Source organism: Saccopteryx bilineata, chromosome 4 (assembly GCF_036850765.1).
Source record: "Saccopteryx bilineata isolate mSacBil1 chromosome 4, mSacBil1_pri_phased_curated, whole genome shotgun sequence".
Lineage (NCBI taxonomy): Eukaryota > Metazoa > Chordata > Mammalia > Chiroptera > Emballonuridae > Saccopteryx > Saccopteryx bilineata.
Genome location: NC_089493.1, coordinates 26,693,724 through 26,713,070, shown reverse-complemented (window position 1 = coordinate 26,713,070; position 19,347 = coordinate 26,693,724). Strand labels below are relative to the sequence as shown.

The 19,347-nt window shown below is 39.8% G+C and overlaps 1 protein-coding gene across 9 annotated transcripts in view; it reads right to left on the bottom strand.

The window, feature by feature from the left end:
* Positions 1 to 19,347, bottom strand: part of LOC136336423 (acylphosphatase-1) — a 47,043-nt gene that overhangs the window by 16,346 nt on the left and 11,350 nt on the right. For 5 of the 9 annotated variants that reach the window (XM_066278088.1, XM_066278089.1, XM_066278086.1 and 2 more), the window contains exon 3: positions 14,203 to 14,619. In XM_066278088.1, coding sequence (XP_066134185.1) covers positions 14,404 to 14,619 — 216 coding nt within the window. In that variant the 3' untranslated portion in view covers positions 14,203 to 14,403. Of the gene's footprint in view, positions 1 to 1,603; positions 1,677 to 2,813; positions 2,919 to 4,027; positions 4,114 to 4,863; positions 4,963 to 8,017; positions 11,322 to 12,552; positions 12,641 to 14,202; positions 14,620 to 19,347 lie in introns of those variants that run through there. The other 4 variants (XM_066278083.1, XM_066278082.1, XM_066278091.1 and 1 more) reach the window with 4 other exon arrangements.

The following is a 19,347-nucleotide window of genomic DNA, read 5'->3' as shown; positions in this document are numbered from 1 at the left end:
GACATCTTCTTGAACATTTCCAACAGATTTCAGACTGCACTCATGATTTTCCCTCTCTGCCTGCTTCTCATCCAACCCCACGATCTCCTGCAACAACATCCACTCAGTTTTGGGGGTCAGAAAAGTAGGAGTCATCTTTGACATACCTTCCTCATATCCAATCTTTCACCAAAACCTGCTGACTTTTGTCTCCTAAATATCTTTCCAATGCATTTGCTTCTCTAGTCTCCCCTGGTCCCAGCTTATCCCGTCATTTCCTTGTGATAGTCTCTCTACAGTTCCTGGGACTGCACCCACACCCAATCCATTCTCCACCCTGCCACCAGAGCAATATTATCAAAATGCAAACGTGATATAACACACGCCATCACAAAAATAACATCAGAACCAATAAAAAGAGAAAACAGAAAGCTTTCAGTTGTTTCCAGGTGGTACTGGACAAAGCTAAACCTGTAATTGGCATTTGAGGCCCGGCCTCATCTTCTTGCTCTCACTCGGACTACACTGCACGTGCCCTGCTTGCCCTCAGGGAAGAAGAGGAAATCGCAGGCTATTCCCTCCACCGGGAAGACTCCTCCCTCTCCTTCCCCTGGTTAACTCCTACACTTCCCATCTCACTTTACCAAGGACACCTTTCCTGGCCGCACTAAGTCGACTCTCCAAATACGCATTCTCACAGCCTCGTTTCCTCCATCACACTAGCTGGTGTTATTTAACATTTGTGTAATTATCATATTTGTTTCTCCTCCCTGTATTTTCTCCCACTATTGTATCCCTAGGGCCTCAGTCTTGCACATATTTATTGACTGAGTTAATATTATTTACAAACTATTATTATTTTACTAAAGCAGGTCACCAACAGATTGTACAGGGTGGGGCAAAAGTAAGTTTACAGCTGTTGGTATAAAAAATACAATAATTAATAAATAATAACACAAGAATAAGCTGTTTCATGTACTCACAACTGTGACCCTACTTATGCCCCACCCTGTATTTAACTTTTGATAAACCTAGTACAGTTCATTATATAAACTTTCTATATTATAAAGGGAATACATTAAAATATTATTTTTTTAATTCTTTTTTAAAAGATTTTATTTATTTATTTTTAGAGAGAGAGAAAGGGGAGGAGCAGGAAGCATCAACTTCTATATGTGCCTGGGTAAGCCCAGGGTTTTGAACCGGTGACCTCAGCATTCCAGGTCAACGCTTTATCCACTGTGCCACCACAGGTCAGGCCCATTAAAATATTATTTAAATGTGAAACAAACAAAAACAAACAAACCAAAAAATGTGAAACAATACAAAATATTTTAAAGATACAAAACATGAAAAATTCCCCCTCTGCCCACTCCCATTCTCACTCCAAAGTAACTACTGTTTAATAGCTTAACATGCATCTTACATATGTATGTCTTACATTATATATGTGTGTGTTTATAAAACTAAATATACTTTAAAACTCTTACTTCATAATATTAATTTAGACTGGTTTTCCATAATCTTCCCAAATCATTGCAATGGTATCGTATAGAAAAAAAAAAACCTTAAAAGGAGGCTGTAGAGCGGCTGGTTATTAGTCAAGGTTCAAGTCCAGTCTTACCTGCCTCACCCTTCTCTTCAGGCTTCGTGCTCACTAAACAGGCAATAAACTTGTTATCCACTTGCTGGAGAACCTGCCAGACAGTGAAAGAAGTGGTATGACGCTCCATAAAAATCAACAAGGGCTTATTTCTATAGAAAGAGATAAAACTAAAGAAAGAAAGAGAGAAAACTGTACTTAATTTAGAGTTGTCTGCACTATAACTTTCAGATCTAAACTGAGACAGGTGCTGATGAACCTGAGGGCGTCCTCGGGAAGGAGAGAGGAACGGCAAGCAGAGTGATCAGAAGGCATATAAGGATCACAGACCAAGGCATCTGATGGGGACACGCTCACAAGACTTGAAAGAGTAGACCTGAAATTTTCCCAACACTGACATGCAACTGCTTCTAATATGGTATCAGAATGAGTCTTCTTGATGGGTGATATAACCACAGAATTATTCATATGACCGGAGATCAATACAAACAGAGCCAAAATAAATTTTTAAAATTTATGTAAAAGCAAGGAAAACCATTTTGGAAGAGCCAGTCCATTAAAGCAGTAAGTTAAAAAGCTACCAGCGGCTTTAGGCGTTGGTGGCTCCGCTCTGTCCAGGTACTGATAAGGCTCCCTGCACACCCCCTAACCTACACCACTACCCCAGGGCCTATTTCTGGATCAAGTGTTTGCTCTGGTACCAGGTCAATGCCAGTTAGGAGTTCACCTCGATCTATCCAACCTCCTTAATTTGTTCCCACATAGAAAACGAGGAGACAAAGATACCAGAGATTGGTGTAGAGAGAGGACAATCTAGAAAAAAGTACGAGACAAGAGGTCCCTTTTGGTCTCCTGAGCCATGTCATGTGTAGCCTCACAAACAGAGGGTTTTTTAAAAAGGAACACTGTTGTACATTTAAGGACAATCTCTCTGTAGTATTTAGTTGATCTATAAATTATTGTCAAAATATCAAGTTAATTTATAAACCTTGAAACTATGAATCTGAATCCATAATTTATCCCTCCAAACCTGCTCCCACTATTAAGGACTTCTTTTTCTTTGTAATTAATTTTAGTCCTTTTCTTTTTCTTCTGATGATAAAGTTCCAGAAAGATTTTAAAAAACACATGTGCCTTGACCAGGGTGGTCTAATAAATCCAATTTCACAAGAGTTAGTCTAGCTTAGGTCTGTTACATAGTTCTTATGAGATTTCAAAGTCAATCTTTTACCTGCATGGAATGAATCATGTCTTTGGTGAAACGGTAGGGAAACAAGATGTTGTGAATTTTAACTGCGAGGCTTTCAGCCTGACCGCTGCTGACATCAACAGCAACCTAGAAAGACCCAACACAAATACAACTTGAATTAAAATTTTTTAGGTCTAAGAACTGTTTTACCGAAGATCTCAAGGTACTTTAAAAACATTCATTTTCATAGAATCTACCAGCTGAATTTAGAGAACTCGAAGAAATTCAAAAGGCTCTATGAACAAAATTACTAACAAAAGCGGACACTATTTCAGAATAACAACTTGTCCAGGCTCCATGATCAAGTCCTTACAGGCACCTTAACTGAAGAATCAATAATTAAACTCTCATCTATTCTAAACCCTCATTACAACTCACAAAGTACATTCTGTGACAACCACTGAGGAGAGAACACACACTCAGTTCCAATGATGAACTGATCCTCCAGTGGAAGATTCACTAATTTAACGACAGTTTTTAATATCACCACTCTAAACACTTTGCCAAAACTACAAGTCATGGTTTTTAAAAGTAGCAAACAGGCCCTGGCCAGTTGGCTCAGTGGTAGAGCATCGGCCTGGCGTGCAGGAGTCCCGGGTTCGATTCCCAGCCAGGGCACACAGGAGAAGCACCCATCTGCTTCTCCAGCCCTCCCCCTCTCCTTCCTCTCTGTCTCTCTCTTCTTCCCCTCCCGCAGCCAAGGCTCCAATGGAGCAAAGTTGGCCCCGGCGCTGAGGATGGCTCTGTGGCCTCTGCCTCAGGTGCTAGAATGGTCCTGGTTGCAACAGAGCAATGCCCCAGATGGGCAGAGCATTGCCCCCTGGTGGGCGTGCCGGGTGGATCCCGGTCGGGCGCATGCGGGAGTCTGTCTGACTGCCTCCCCGTTTCCAACTTCAGAAAAATACAAAAAACAAAACAAAACAAAACAAAAAAAAACAATAAAAGTAGCAAACACATTTACTAGTCCCGCACTAATTACATATGTTTAATCCAAAATTAGAGCTGAGCTCCCTAAAATGCTATGAATTTTGATTCTTCCTTTCTACCTGAAACATTCATTTCCAAATAAACTATTTGAAAACACACCTACTTCCCATTCAGAATTACAAATTAGTACAGTCAGTCATGCCCATACCCAACGTAAATGAAATTCAAATTTTAAAATGACGAGCAAAGAAAAACTGCTGTAGACCCACCTCTGGATAACGGGCAAATACTGGATTGTCCCATTCTGAGAACAAAGACTGAAGCGATTTGCTACCAACGGCATCGTCCACAGTGTCTAGTGCAAAAGGGGACAGGTAAAGTTGGCATCAAGAGCCTCAGGAAAAAAGGTGAATGCCATCTCATATTTGGTATGGTACAGCCTCAAGATCAAAGATCAGACACATTATTCTGAGATTCTACAATGGTTCAGCGTTCCCTATCTCTAAATTGTTTTTATCTGTTACTTTTTAAACTAGGAGTTGATGACTGTATCTTCTGGCATTATAGTTTGTTCTCCAAATTATTTGCAAGAGATATTTCAGAATGCAAGTCCAGAAGAAAGTGGTTGAAATTAAATAGCCTTACTTCCTTTAGTAAAAAGCATACCTTATCTATTTTTAGAAACAAAAACCAAATAATATCTGTAGTTTTTAAAAAAAAATAAGTTTTGCTTACATAAACCTATTGTAATACGGAGTACAATGTAGATCTTTAAAAATAACAAACTGTCTACGGCCATACCACCCTGAACGCGCCCGATCTCGTCTAAAAATAACAAACAAGTTCTCAGGCACAAGACTCCACAGACTGCATAGTCACCCAGTATTGACCTGAAGTCTGGAAAAGCAATTTCTGATCTAAATGCATGCACAGAACTACTTAGTTCTGCTGTTTAATAGGACCGTGGGGTATTCCTGGTTCCAGTAAGGCACAGCTGGCACTGATCAAGCTTAATAATACAACCCAGCTGTTTTGTTTTGTTTTTTTTTAATTAGCTGGTACATTGTGTACTAGGTGTCCCAGCAATTTCTGTTATTGCCCCTACCTCTGTTAGTCTGTCTCATCACAGTTCTCTCTTCCCGAGCTCTAGGAAGGAAAGGAAGAACAAGGTCGCTTCTAAAAGGATGACACCTGTACTGAGATCCTAAACGTAAGAAAAGAAAAACCTAGACATTTGAATTCAACGTATAAATAAACTTAAAAATTAAGTTACATAAAATCACTTTCTGCATAAACTGAATCAAGACATACAGGCAGACTACTAAACATTAGATTGAGGGTCAAAAGTTCTTTAATGAAGTTACTCTGCTAACTTAGGAATTTACATTAATGCTTAATCCTATTATCCATGAATACTAGGCAGAATGAGGACCTAAAATAGATCACTGATTCTCAATGAGGGCAATTTCACCTGGGATATAAGGCAATATCTTGAGACATTTTTGATTGTCACAACTTGGGTGAAGGGCGCTACCGGCATGGAGCAGATAGAGGCTAGGAATGCTGCTAATAATAAGAATGTATTAGGCAAACTCTGCAACAAAAATTATTTAGTCCAAAATATCAACAGTGCCACAGCTGAGAAACACTGTGTTAAATATATAATGGTACTTAATTGTCATCCTTCACTACTGAGTACAACCTTCACAAGTCCCCAATTTATATGTCTCTTATCTCAATATATGTATCTATTATAATATTTATCTCATCACATTATAATCATACTTAGATAGCTTTCTTATCTAAAAGACTGTGAACTCCTAAAAGCAAAATCAGTTAATTTGCGATGTGGGAGGGCCCAGCACTGTATGAACAATCAATGAATGAATGAATAAATAAATGAATGAAAAGTTCTCAATTTAAACTCTAAAGTCTATTAAGATCTGGCCTAAATTTACCCTCCTCTCTGAGGAACAATGTTTTATGTTTTAGAAACAATGCTGAACCTGACAATTTTTTTAAAAAAATTCTTTCCATTGATTTGAGAGAGGGGTGGGGAAGGAGAGGAGAAGGGAGAGAGAGAGAGAGAGAGACGCATCAACTCATTGTTCCACTTAGTTGTTCCCTCATTGGTTGCTTCTTATATGTGCCCCGACTGGGGATCAAACCCATGACCCCGGCATGCCAGGACAATGCCCTATCCACTGAGCAGGCCGGCCAGGCTCTGAATCTGACAGTTTTAGAACAGGACAAAACATGATGAAACTATTATTTCAAAAAGGTAAATCCATTGGACAAAAACTGGAGACAGATGAATAATTCAGAATGGTAAAATTAAAGCGGGAAGTGAAATCAGGTTGCAGAGTTAACGACATTTTAAAGAGAAAAACTGCCAAGAGACTTGACACAACTTAAAATTACCTTCATATTTCCTTTCTTCTGTGCAGTTAAGTTCATCTCCTGATGATTCCTCTAACGTTTTTATGGACAGTTCAACAATGGCCTAATATTCTGCTATACACCAGCCATTTCCACAAAGGTAACACGCTATGTAAATGGAGGGTGCTTAGCAGCCACCCTTTCAAGGAACTTGTTTCTATATCCAAATTATTGATACTTTACTTTCCATTATGAAACTCTGAGTCAATATGACCCTCAAAAGTTCATTAGGAGACTTGTTAACCCAGAAAGTTAAGTAGGTTAAAGTGTTTTTTAAACATCTAGATTTATTTAACAGAAGTAGATGTTTATGTTGAGTATGGCGGCCAACCAGGATTTCTCCCTTTGTTTAACAACAGCCATCTCAGTTTAACGTAATCCAGCTATTTTTTTACCATATCAGAAGCAGTTGCATTTCAGGAAGATGAGGTGCCAGTTCCTTAGATTTATCTCCGATAAGCATTCAGTATAAATCAGGACATAAAACTATAGATTGAAAAACACATGTGTCTTTAAGAGCAACCTGAGAGTCTCAGGGGCACATTGAAAGAAAAGGGCTTTCTTCTATTTAATACTTTGAAAGTTACTAGAGTAATTTTTTTCACGAGGGAAAAAAAAGCCCGCTGAAAAATAAAGATCTTATTTAATCTCAAATCAGAGCCTCCTTCCAGAGATATTAATCCTAAAGAGAAATTATAAATTTGCAATTACATTCATGTAATTTACATTCTTTTGCAACATTTAAGACTTTTAATATGGATGCACACTTAATGTTTATCCTCCTGATGCAAAACCAAGATTATCGCCAGATGGAAATCAGCTTTACCATTTCCCAACATCTGGCTCTAAACACACTGCCAAAACAATGTCACTTTTAATGATGCCTTAGACCTGAGAACTGAGTCCCAGTCTAGGTTCTGATGTAGCCTTGTTGTATGATCTAAAAGCCACATTAGCCTGACCTGGAGAAGCAACGAGTTGATGCTTCCCGCTCCTCTCCCACGCCTTTCTCTCTCTCTCTCTCTCTCTCTCTCTCTCTCTCTCTCTCTCCTCTCTCTAAATCAATAAGTAAAATCTTTAAAGATAAAAATAAAACCCATATTATTGTCTTCCTGAATAATAGCTACTTATACAATAAACAGGTCAAGTGGATTAGCATATGCGTTATAAGTACATTTGAAAAGCACAGTTATGAAAGTATATGTTTAACCTATATTCCAAAAAGAAAATTATGGTCAAGTCCTATTTTCTAAAAAAACAAACAATAACCAAAACATATATATTATTATACCACTGCTCACAAAAATTAGGGGATATTTCAAAATGAATATGAAGCAATAAAATACCCCCTAATTTTTGTGAGCAGTATATATGTACTGAGCCATAGATTTTACTGGGAAACCTAGGATGATTTACAGGGTCACTCTGGCTGTTGACCTGGGAACTGCAGAGAGCAACCTGCAGAAATATACTACACTGCCATTGCAGGTGCCTTTACATTTCTAGCAGAGTTGTGTGTTTGGGAGTGAGGGGGAAGCAGGCTAGGGAAGCACAGTTGATCTTCTCTACCATTAATAGTACAATTTCATTAAAAAACTGTCTCACCCTCTTACATGTTACACACCCATAGACACATATATGTGCACTTCCATTCTATAAGTCTTTCATGGCATTTCTTGACTTAAATAATATTGGACCTAGAGAATCGTCATATACCATAAAACATATACCATAATTTATTTTACAATTAAACTTCAAAATGTTCTATGTGCTGAGATCATCTCCCAAAGCATTTCATGCAGTGAACACTATATACTTACCATTCTCGAGTATGACATCGACAGCCACAGTTGTGAGGTCCTTAGTACAAGCAGCCCGAAGGTCCTCAGTAGGAGCAATAAAGGTGCTAAGTCCAGTTATTTTGTTGATGTAAACCATTCTTCCCAGGGCTACATCAAAATGCTGCTGCCAGTCCAAAGAACATGCGTTTGACTCTTCATTTTCACAAGTTCTTTCTATAGACTCCTCATTCTGAAAACCAGCTCCATTTGGGTTGTCTGTGTGACTCATTAACATTCTACTGGGAGAGTCAGGACTTCTCATCCGTTGTTCTGAAGCGGTAAGAACATCTGAATCTTTATTAATGACTGCAGAATTATTATAGGGCAATACCAAAGATGTTCCTGGTATCGCAGAGTTTTTTGATGTACTGTTGTTAGAATATGTTTCACTATCCTTACTGAAGGAACTATCCTGTGCGACAGAGTCTGACATTGGGATGATAACACTGTCTGGTTTTTTATGCTTGTTTTTAAGTAACATACAAGAATCTAGGGATAACCCACTGCACAGGTCACTGTCTTTCCTACTGGCATCTGATTGTGGAAGTTCAATAAAATGACTCATCTCCATTGCTTGAGTCTCTTTTTCAGAACCTTTCAATCTGGATAATTTAGAGGCTAGTGATTCAGGTGACTTCTCCACATCCAAAGGTCTTCTGTTCAAATGAGATAGATCCTTTAGAGTTACCAGACTTTCCCTTATGGAAGGCATCTGTTGTTCTAAACAGCCTTCTTCCTTGGTGAATGAAAAGTTTTCTGAACAAGGGACGTGACTGACTGATTGACTACTACTATTTGAATCTTTATGTTTCATAGTAGTGACTTTACACATATCAGAGCTATCTAATAGGTTTTTGTCTCTCTGTGAAATGTCAGGTTCAACCTGAGAACTGAGATTGGTAGTGATTTCAAAATTATTTTCTTCTTCTGTAATCAGAGGATTTTTAACCTTCCCATATTGCCTCTTAAACTTCTCTAAAGATCCCAGTTGTGAATTTAAGCTTAGTTTCTTAGGGGCTATGGGTCTGGAGGAATTAATCAACTTATCTTTTCTCTTACTACCATTTGAAAGCTGCCTACACTGAGAGAAAGAGGATGTGTTGGGTAATAAGCCACCTGTGTGTGATTTTTTACTACCTTCCTGAAACACAGCAAAATTTTTGTAAGCTGGTATAGGTTTGTTCTCCATCTTATAATGTATATTTGTTCTGCACAATTTTTTGTTGGGCAGTTGAACAAATTCTTCAGTTAAAGTGTTGGTTAAATCTTTGATGTTTGGAGTCTCAACTGAATGGTGCATTCTATTTCCAAATGTTTCTTTGGCACTCACAGGTCCAGGTCGAACGTAATTTTTAAATAAATGTTCCGTTTCAGTTGGTTTAGTATGTTCATTTTGTACCACATGAGTTATAAAGCCAGTGGAACCTAATTTAATCTGTCCACAACTACTAGGTTCTTTTTTTCTTTTCTCTTCCTCCCCCTGAGCATCAGGTACTTTCATTAATGTTGTCTCTAAAGGCAGAGGGTGGCATCCCATTTCAGCAGCACCTTTAAATGTATCTAGTTGATTCTGGATTCTATTATTTTTCAGGATGTCTGCAGCCATGCCATTGATGGCAGTACTTACTTTCTGTATTTCTAGATCTTCTCCACTCTCCTCAAAGTGATCTAATGCCTGAGAAGGGCTTGCAAACATCTCTGAACTGGTTCCACACAGAGTTTCCCAAGAGTTAAGTTCCAAGCAAGGCTTTTTATGTTTTTCATTTTCTCCTGATTCTGATGCTTCAGCTCTCACTTGTTTCAAGATCCTTGATTTTGAGCAGGAGCTATCTTTGCCTTGTGAAGCCGACTCTGTCTTTTTACTGTGACCTGGGCCATCTGATTCATAAGTGGACAAAAATGAATCATCTGTCTTTTTTCTAATAGCTGCTGAATCCCCAGAATTCTGTGTGCTTATGTTTTCTGTAGCTTTCCTTTTTACAGCTTTTGATTGCAAATTAAACACTTCATAGGAATCCAAAGTATTATTACATGCTTCTTGGAAACTGACCTGGTCACACTTCTCATCAGAGGACACATGCTTCTGAAGAGTAGCATCAAATAAACTAAAATCATTATCTTCATTAAATTCCTTAATGTCCTCACCTGATAATTCCACAAATAATTTTTCTTTCTTTAAAAACATCTTCATTCCTTCTTGAATGCAAACCAAAGCGGTATCCCAGTTCTGAAACTCAATCAGAGTTTTTGCTGGCTCCATACACACATCATATTCACAGAATTGGCACTGCATATTGATTACATATATCCCATGGAGTTCTGGGTTAGACCGATGCCGGGGACTTGAATTTATTTGCCTACTGGCAGAGCTATTTTTTGGCTTGCATATAATACTTTCTTTCCTTAATAAAAAGTCAATGAGTTTATGCAACTTCGTCCTTAAAACGAGCCTTTTGTTCACAAACAAGAACTGCATATTCTTATTGTAATGGGCTTCAGAGCTGATATAGCCACTAAGCTCAAATTCCTTATATTTAAATTTTATTTCTCTTAATTTTTGGGACTTACCTAGTCCATAAATTTGACAGAATCGGGAATATATGTCTTTGGTTTTAGGGAGTTGAAGAACCATGGAACCAGAAATATCATTTCTCAAAGAGAATGAAATGGAAGGGTGCATGAGTGAGAGGGCTTCTATCCTCTGCCTAACCTTCTCAAACTCCAGTCTAGGATCCATGCACTTCCTCCTTACTGGTAACTGATAAAACAGGTTATATACTGTCACTGTCGTGCCACCACTTGGTCTCGTCAAGTCAGCTTCATAAGCTTTCAGGGCTTTTCCATTCTGAAACAGCTTCACAAAAGTTTTCACTTTCGTGTTTTTCTTGGATGAAATTTCCACAACACTGGCCATATCGGCTATACTGGCCAAAGCCTCGCCTCGGAAACCGTAAAACCTTGGGTTCTCCAAGTCCTGTATGGAGCTGCATTTACTAGTGAAATAACGATTTCCCACCTTGTCTACATCATCACTCCCCATCCCAAATCCATTGTCTATCACTTGAACTTGGAAGATTTCCATATTCACCCTCACAGCCACACATTTTGCGTCAGCATCAATACTGTTGAGGACAAGCTCCTCCACACACTGGCCTAAGGAGCATATAGCCAAACCAGAACGCAATTTGGCTTGTACTTCATCTGACAAGCACTTGATCATGGCAGGTAGAAAGCTGGTGAGAATGCCAGGCACTGGTTTCCTTCGCAGACTGTAAATAATTGCCTATGGGACAAAGAAACACACACATACACACATACTATTCAACGCGTCCAAGTTACGTAGCATTACCCATTTCTCTAAAGTGTTACCCAAAAGCATTCTCAAAATATCATTTGACGTCAATGAAATCTATTAAGCCACGTTGTAAAACAAAATAAAACAAATTATAGCTCTGATCTCTAGGCACATCACACAGCTCATGTTTGATGTAATGGGTTTAACATCTAAAAGCTGCATAGATAATTTCATAATTTTTACTGATCCCTTCTAAATCCCATATGCCCTCAAGTGAAATCATCATCACACTTTGAAGTTGACCCATGAAGACTGTTCGAAATTCTAATCACTTCACCAAAAACAGATGCCTAAATTCCGTTAAGAAACATTAGCTAAAAATTATTCACACATAGAAAATCCAAGCTAGTTTCATAACATTTATATGTTACACAATAACCATGACATTTAGAAAAAACTCATAATGAGGTATCAGGACACTATAATAAGAAAGTGAAGAAACAGGAGGAAATAAAGTCAGATTATTGCATCAAGAAGAGATGGGCATTAAGAGATTATTAATAATAACTTATTATCATGGTTAAGTGTAGTTACCTCAGGGGAAAGAGACTGGGAATGGGAAAGGATACGGCAGGAAAATTCTTTTTCATTATAAGCCTTTCTGTATCATTTGATTTTTAAATCTTGTTCATGTATTTACTTTGATAAAGAATTTTTAGGTTCTTATTAATATCCTTTTAATGCTCTTGGTATTTACAAATTACTTTGGCCATAACAATAATGGTAAGGGCTGTCTAACCTTGATTTTTTAAGTTTTCTCGTAGTAAAAAAAGTAATATTAAAATTATAGTGCAATTAAAGGTCCCATCCCTTCTTCATAAATGAGAGCAACATGGGCTAGATCTCTCGGAAGTGCTGGGGCCAGTTTTTCAACCCTGGGAAAACCAGATCTGCAGATCTGCCAAATGCAAAGCTTTGGGGTAAGGGCCGCGGCCGCAGGCCCTCCAGGCTCAGGCTGCACCCGGGCCCCGCCCCCGACTCGCACCCTAAACCGGCCGGCCGGGACGAGGGCGCCCGAGGGGCAGGCAGGCCGCGAGGCGTCCTGGAGCCCTTGCGCAGCCAGGTCCGCAAAGCTGGCCCGCAGCGGCCGTCACAACCCTTCTGGTGTTAGGCGAGTTCCCGGGATCATCCTTTCGTCGCAAGCTTTGCCCCCAGTCACCTCAAATAGCGTTTTACCAACTCCAGATACCAACCGCCTCCGAGGCCCGCTGCGCGTTCTTTGGCTCGCGAGGCTCGTGCACGCGCGAGTCCAGAGCATGCGCTTCTGAGATTCGCCGAGAAGTCCCTCGACCCGGACACCTCAGTGCGCATGCGCACTCATTGAGCCTCCAAGGTCTCTTCAAGCTGGTTCCTGATTTCCCAATCCTTATCCCCTTTTCTAGCAATTTTTACTTTTGTTTTTGTTTCTTCTTTCCCGTTTCTCCTTAGCACACCCTAGTATCTAATTCAGTGCATTATTTTATTTGCTTATGTCTATCTTCCCTCACTAAGCCATCTGGTAGGGATTTTGTCTATTTTGTTTACCGCTGTACCCCATGGCCAAGAACAGTGCCTGGCTTATGTTAGGCACCAGTGAATAAATATATCCAGAGCCTTCCATTTTATCAAACTATAGCACTTAAGAGCTGGTAAGACTGAGAAACTGTTTACCCCAACTCTTAATTTACAGATGAAGACACCAGGCCTCCCTTCGTTGCCCTTTTGGGGTGTCTTCCCAATACCATCATGGCTTCTTTGCCGACAGAATGAGAATGGAACTCTAAGAACACTGAAAATAGATATTTTGGAAATTATTAACCAGTTTGTGTTCTCATTTCTATTGAAACATTTTTTAAAAGATATTTATTATTAGAGAGAGGAGAGAAAGGAGTAGGGGAGGAACAGGGAGCATCAACAGGTAGTATTTGCTACTCATGTGTGCCTTGACCCCGCAAGCCCAGGGTTTTGGACCAGCGACCTCAGTCTTCCAGGTTGATACTGGATCCACTGAGCCACCACAGGTCAGGCTGAAACCTTATATTTTAAAAAGTTGGAATTTGTGACAGATTTGTCAAACCCAATAAACATTTGATGTATACTTGCTTAACGGCTTATCAAACCAATCAGATTTCTAGGGCTAATGAAGCAAAACTCTGATTATTGCTTATGTTAGTTTGCTACAACAAACCACCACAGACGGGGTTCTGCCTTAAACCACTGAAATTTATTTTGTCACAGTTCTGGAGGCTAGAAGTCTGAGATCAAGGTTTAAGACATGGTTTATGTCTTCTGTGGACTCTCTTCTGACTTGTGGTTGGCTGGCTGAGTCCAAATTTCCTCTTCTTTAGTAAGGACACTGGGGCATACTTGATGAGGCCCATACTAATGACCTCATTTAACCATACCTCTTTAAAGATCCTATCTCCAAATAGAGTCACATTCTGAGGTGCTGGGGGTTAGGGCTTGACCATGAATGGAGGGGTGGGAAGGGACATAAGTTAGCCCACAACATTGCTTTTCGTGAATTCCTTACCCAGAGAGAAAAATGACAGCAGAAACTCAGGAAAATTAAAAGTAATTAGTCCAAAATATCATTTGAGCTGCTAACAAATTGAACTTTGCAGTATTTGTTCTTATTACAATACTGACGTTTCCTTAAGAAAACGTCATGGGGGAAAAAAAAAAGTCATGAAAATCATTTTAAAAATTGATTGAAAGTTAACTGCTAACTTTTTCTTTCAGACCTCTTTACCTCAAAATTATCTCCCCCCAGATGTTTACTGAGTAAATACCTCCTATTTTCCCCAAAATGAAGTTCAGCCTACACATATGGTTTCGATGCGCTTTTATTAGAATTGTGTACAGTTCTTATTCTTCCTTCCATCATACATATTATATACAGTAATATTCAAGTGTCTAATAGTAAAATAACTTAAAAATTCTAACATTGGACTCAGAATAATTCTATCTCTCTATTAACAATAAAAAACAAAACCACTGTGTTTCTCTTAGAAAATTTAAATTTGGGTCATTATTTTACAATTTGGAAATCGGAGTAATCCAGCTTTAAAATGACTTTCTCATTGTTGAAGATTGCTCTATCGATGTGAGATTTGGGACTTCCTCTTGTTTCCAGCCATTTCTGCATATGACGCACTTTGGAGATGGGACCTTGCAATTGTCCTTGCACTGTACCTTGGTCAGTGTTCTGGACCCAGCCTACCAATCCCAGGTTTTTACCCTCTGCCTAAGGGAAACAAAAAACAAGAAAGAGAAATCCAGTGAGATTAAACAAAACAAAGTCAGATGACAATCTATTGCCAGAATCTTGGCCTAGAATCAAGCCACTGAAACTAATTTGATATTGTCCAGAACAGTTAAAATAAGAACAGCAAGAATCTCATTGCTGATTTTAATATGAAGTGTTGGCCACTTCATTTCCTTTTTCTACCCTATAAAACCCAGGCACTAGAATTTTTCACTATGTAGAACTAATGACTTAAGACCAAATCAGATGCTTTCAAAATGATTCCCCAGGCTAAATGTTGTTGGGACACTAGGCTGTACATTTTCCCTTCTCCTAATCAAGAATCTACTTGGTATATTAAATAGAAAAAGCATGGAACTATCTGATCCTTCTCTTTGTCTTTAACCAGAACCATACCTAAACAAAACCAGATGAATAAGTGTCCATTATATCTCTAGATCATTAGAGAGTATTTCACAATTTCCTAGGCAACTCATTCCATTGTTCTCCCAGTAGAAAAACTGTCTAACCTGCTGTCTTTATGTTGTATCCAAAGCCCACTTCTGTCATCCTCTTAGAGAAGGAAAGCGCAACTGGTGATCAGTCTCTGAAAATCAAACTTTCTTGAAATTACATAAATTTTTAAAAATTTATTGATTTGAGAGAGGAAGGAAGAGAGGGAAAGGGAAAGAAATAGAAAAGGAGAAAGAGAAACATTGAATTTATTGTTCCACTTATTCATGCACTCATTGGTTGATTCTTGTATGTGCCCTGACTGGGGCTCAAACCTGCAACCTTGGGTATTGGAAGGGTGCTCTATCCACCTGAGCTACCCAGCCAGGACAAGATCACATAACTATTAAGTATGCACTTTTCTTTACTTCTGTCTAAATAATCACACTTTTAAAGTTGAGTAAGCTTATGAAGACCATCAAATCATTGTAGTTGCTCTTTTCTTAGCCTTTCCAATGTTTTTTCCTTTAAGTCATTAAACTGTGGAATCACTGAACATTTGAAAAGGTACCAATGTTTTGGAGGTAATTTTATTTTTGTAAAATTTCCAAGTAAGGGTATCATAAAAGTTATTGTTAAAGTAATCTACCTCAATAAAAGGGATTGGATTACAAAAGAAAATGAAGTTAACATGATTGCATGCCCAAACGTCAAAGTAGTGACCTAGTAAATGTGGGAAATAGCTGGAGGTGGCCAAAGAAAATGTTATGCACGGCAAAACCATGTTTGATGAGGAACTGAAGTATCCATCAAATCATATGTTTAAAGCAAAGACATAGCGCATAATGAAAAAAAGAGCTGGAGTCAAATAACAATTTAAAGGAAACAGGGGAAATTAAGGAATGAAGAAAAATAGGAGATACCTACAGCATGCACTAAGTGCAGAAGAGGGCGACATAAAAATGTGAAGAATGGCCTAGCCTGTGGTGGCGCAGTGGATAAGCCGGCAACCTGGAATGCTGAGGTCACTGATTTGAAATCCTGGGCTTGCCTGGTCAAGGCACATACAAAAAGCAATCAGTGAGCAACTAAAGTGAAGCAACTATAAGTTGATACTTTTCTTTCTTTTTTTTTTTTTTCTTCATTTTTCTGAAGCTGGAAACAGGGAGAGACAGTCAGACAGACTCCCGCATGCGCCCGACCGGGATCCACCCGGCACGCCCACCAGGGGCGACGCTCTGCCCACCGGGGGGGGGGGCGATGCTCTGCCCATCCTGGGCGTCGCCATGTTGCGACCAGAGCCACTCTAGCGCCTGAGGCAGAGGCCACAGAGCCATCCCCAGGGCCCGGGCCATCTTTGCTCCAATGGAGCCTTGGCTGCGGGAGGGGAAGAGAGAGACAGAGAGGAAAGCGCGGCGGAGGGGTGGAGAAGCAAATTGGCGCTTCTCCTGTGTGCCCTGGCCGGGAATCGAACCCGGGTCCTCCGCATGCTAGGCCGACGCTCTACCGCTGAGCCAACCGGCCAGGGCCTAAGTTGATACTTTTCAATCTCTCTCTTCCTTCTGTCTCCACTCCTGTCTCTCTCTCTCTTAAAAATAGTTACACACTCTGAAAGCAGTCTGACAAGTCTTAAAAAGAGAGAGAGAAAAAAAAGATATCACAAGAAAAGAAAACTAAAGATGAATATCCCTTGTGAGTACTGATGCAAAACTCAACAAATATGAGTGAACCAAATCCAGAAACATATAAAAAGGATTACAAGATGAAAAATTGTATCCCAGGAATGCAAGGTTGGGTCAACACACAAAAATCAATATACCATATTAATAAATAAAACACCATATTAATAAAATAGAAACCAGATGATCATCTCAATAGATAAAGTAAAAGCATTTCACCAAGTCCAACATCTTTTTATGATAAAACACGGAACAAAGTAAGAACAGAAGGGAATTCCTCGACCTGATAAAAAGCATCTGTGAAAACTCACAGCTAACATCAATGGTGAAAGACTGAAAACATTTGCCCTGTGTTCAGGAACAAGACAAGGATGTTTGCTGTTGCCACTTCTACTCAACATTATACTGGAGATTCTAGCCAGGGCTGGGAAAAAGAAAGAAGGCAGTCAGAATCGGAAGGAAGGAATAAAACTACCTCTACTCACCGAGATGACATATATACAGCAAAATCCTAACACACACACACACACACACACACACGCAGAGACAAACTAATAAACAAGCTCACAAGTTTGCAGGATACAAGATCACTATACAAAAATATATTTCTATACAATAGCTATAATAAATCGAAAATGAAATTAAGGAAACAGTTCTATTTATAATAGCACCAAAGTAATAAAATTCTTAGAAAGAAATTTAACAAAAGCAGTGTAACACATATGGAAAAGTACAAAACCCTGTTGAAAAAAATTTAAAAAGATCTAAATAAAAGGAAAGAAACACCTGATGTCATGGGTGGGAAGACAATATTAAGATGACAATACTCCTTAAATTGATCTACAGAGGCTATACAATTTCTATCAAAATCCCAGCTGCCTTCATAGCAGAAATTGACAAATTGATCCTAAAATTATGACAATATGAGGACCCAGAATAGGTAAACATAATCTTTACAAAGAACAAAGCCGAAGGACTCACATAGCCCAGTCTCAAAATTTACTACAAAGCTACAGTAATCAAGACAGTGCAGTACTGGCATAAGGACAGACATATAGACCAATGGAGTAAAATTGAGGTCCAGAAATTACGCTTACATTTGTAGTCAATTGAATTTTGACAACAATGCCACAAAAATTCAGTGGCGGAAATGATAGTATTTTGACAAACGGTGCTGGGACAACTGGATATCTACATGCAAAAGCATCAAGTTGGACTCTTTACCTCACAGCATCTAAAAAATTAACTGAAACTGCCCTGGCCGGACTGCTCAGTTGGTTAGAGGATCATCCCAATGCACAAAGGTTGCCAGTTTGATCCCTGGTCAGGGCACATACAGAAACATGCAGGCTCTCTCTCTGAAATCAATAAACAAAAATAAAAATAAAAAGTAACAGAAACTTGCCTGACCTGTGATAAGAGCACTGACCTGAGACGCTGAAGTCCCAGGTTTGAAACCCCGAGGTTGCCAGCTTGAGCGCGGGCTCACCACTTGAGTATGGGGTTGCTAGTTCGAGTGCCGGATCATCAACATGATCCCAATGTTGCTGGCTTGGGCCCAAAAGTTTCTGGCTTGAAGCCCAAGGTCGCTGGCTTGAGCCCAAGGTTACTGGCTTGGCTGGAGCCTTCCTAGTCAAGGCACATATGAGAAGCAATCAATGAACTAAAGTGCCTCAACTATGAGTTAGTGCCTCTCATCTCTCTCCCTTCTTCTCTTTCCCTCTTTCTCTCTCAAAAAATAATAAAAATGAACTGAAATTAGATCAAACACCTAAAGCTAAGAGCTTAAACTATAAAACACTTAGGAGAAACTTTTAGAAGAAAACATAAGAATGAACCTTCATTATCTTGGATTAGGTAAAGGTTTCTGAGATATAGAACTAAAATTCCAAGCAACAAAAGAAATAGATAAATTAGATTTCATCAATATTAAAAACTTCTGTGCTTCAAAGTTTCATCAAGAAAGTAAAAAGGAGCCTGACCAGGTGGTAGCGCAGTGGATGGAGCGTCGAACTGCGACGCAGAGGACCCAGATTCGAGACCCCGAGGTAGCCAGCATGAGCATGGGCTCATCTGTTTTTTGTTGTTTTTTTTTCTATTTTTTGAAGTTAGAAACGGGGAGGCAGTCAAACAGACTCCCGCATGCGCCCGACCGGGATCCACCCGGCATGCCCACCACGGGGCGATGCTCTGCCCATCTGGGGCATCGCTCTGTTGCAACCACAGCCATTCTAGCATCTGAGGCAAAGGCCATCGAGCCATCCTCAGTGCCTGGGCCAACTTTGCTCCAATGGAGCCTTGGCTGCGGGAGAGGAAGAGAGAGACAGAGAGGAAGGAGAGGGGGAGGGGTGGAGAAGCAGATGGGTGCTTCTCCTGTGTGCCCTGGCCGGGAATCGAACCTGGGACTCCTGCACACCAGGCCGACACTCCACCACTGAGCCAACCGGCCAGGGCCTGGGCTCATCTGGTTTGAGCAAAGCTCACCAGCTTGAGCTCAAGCTGGATTGAGCAAGGGGTCACTCAGTCTGCTGTAGCCCCCCGGTTGAGGCACATATGAGAGGGCAATCAATGAGCAACTAGGGTGCTGCAATGAAGA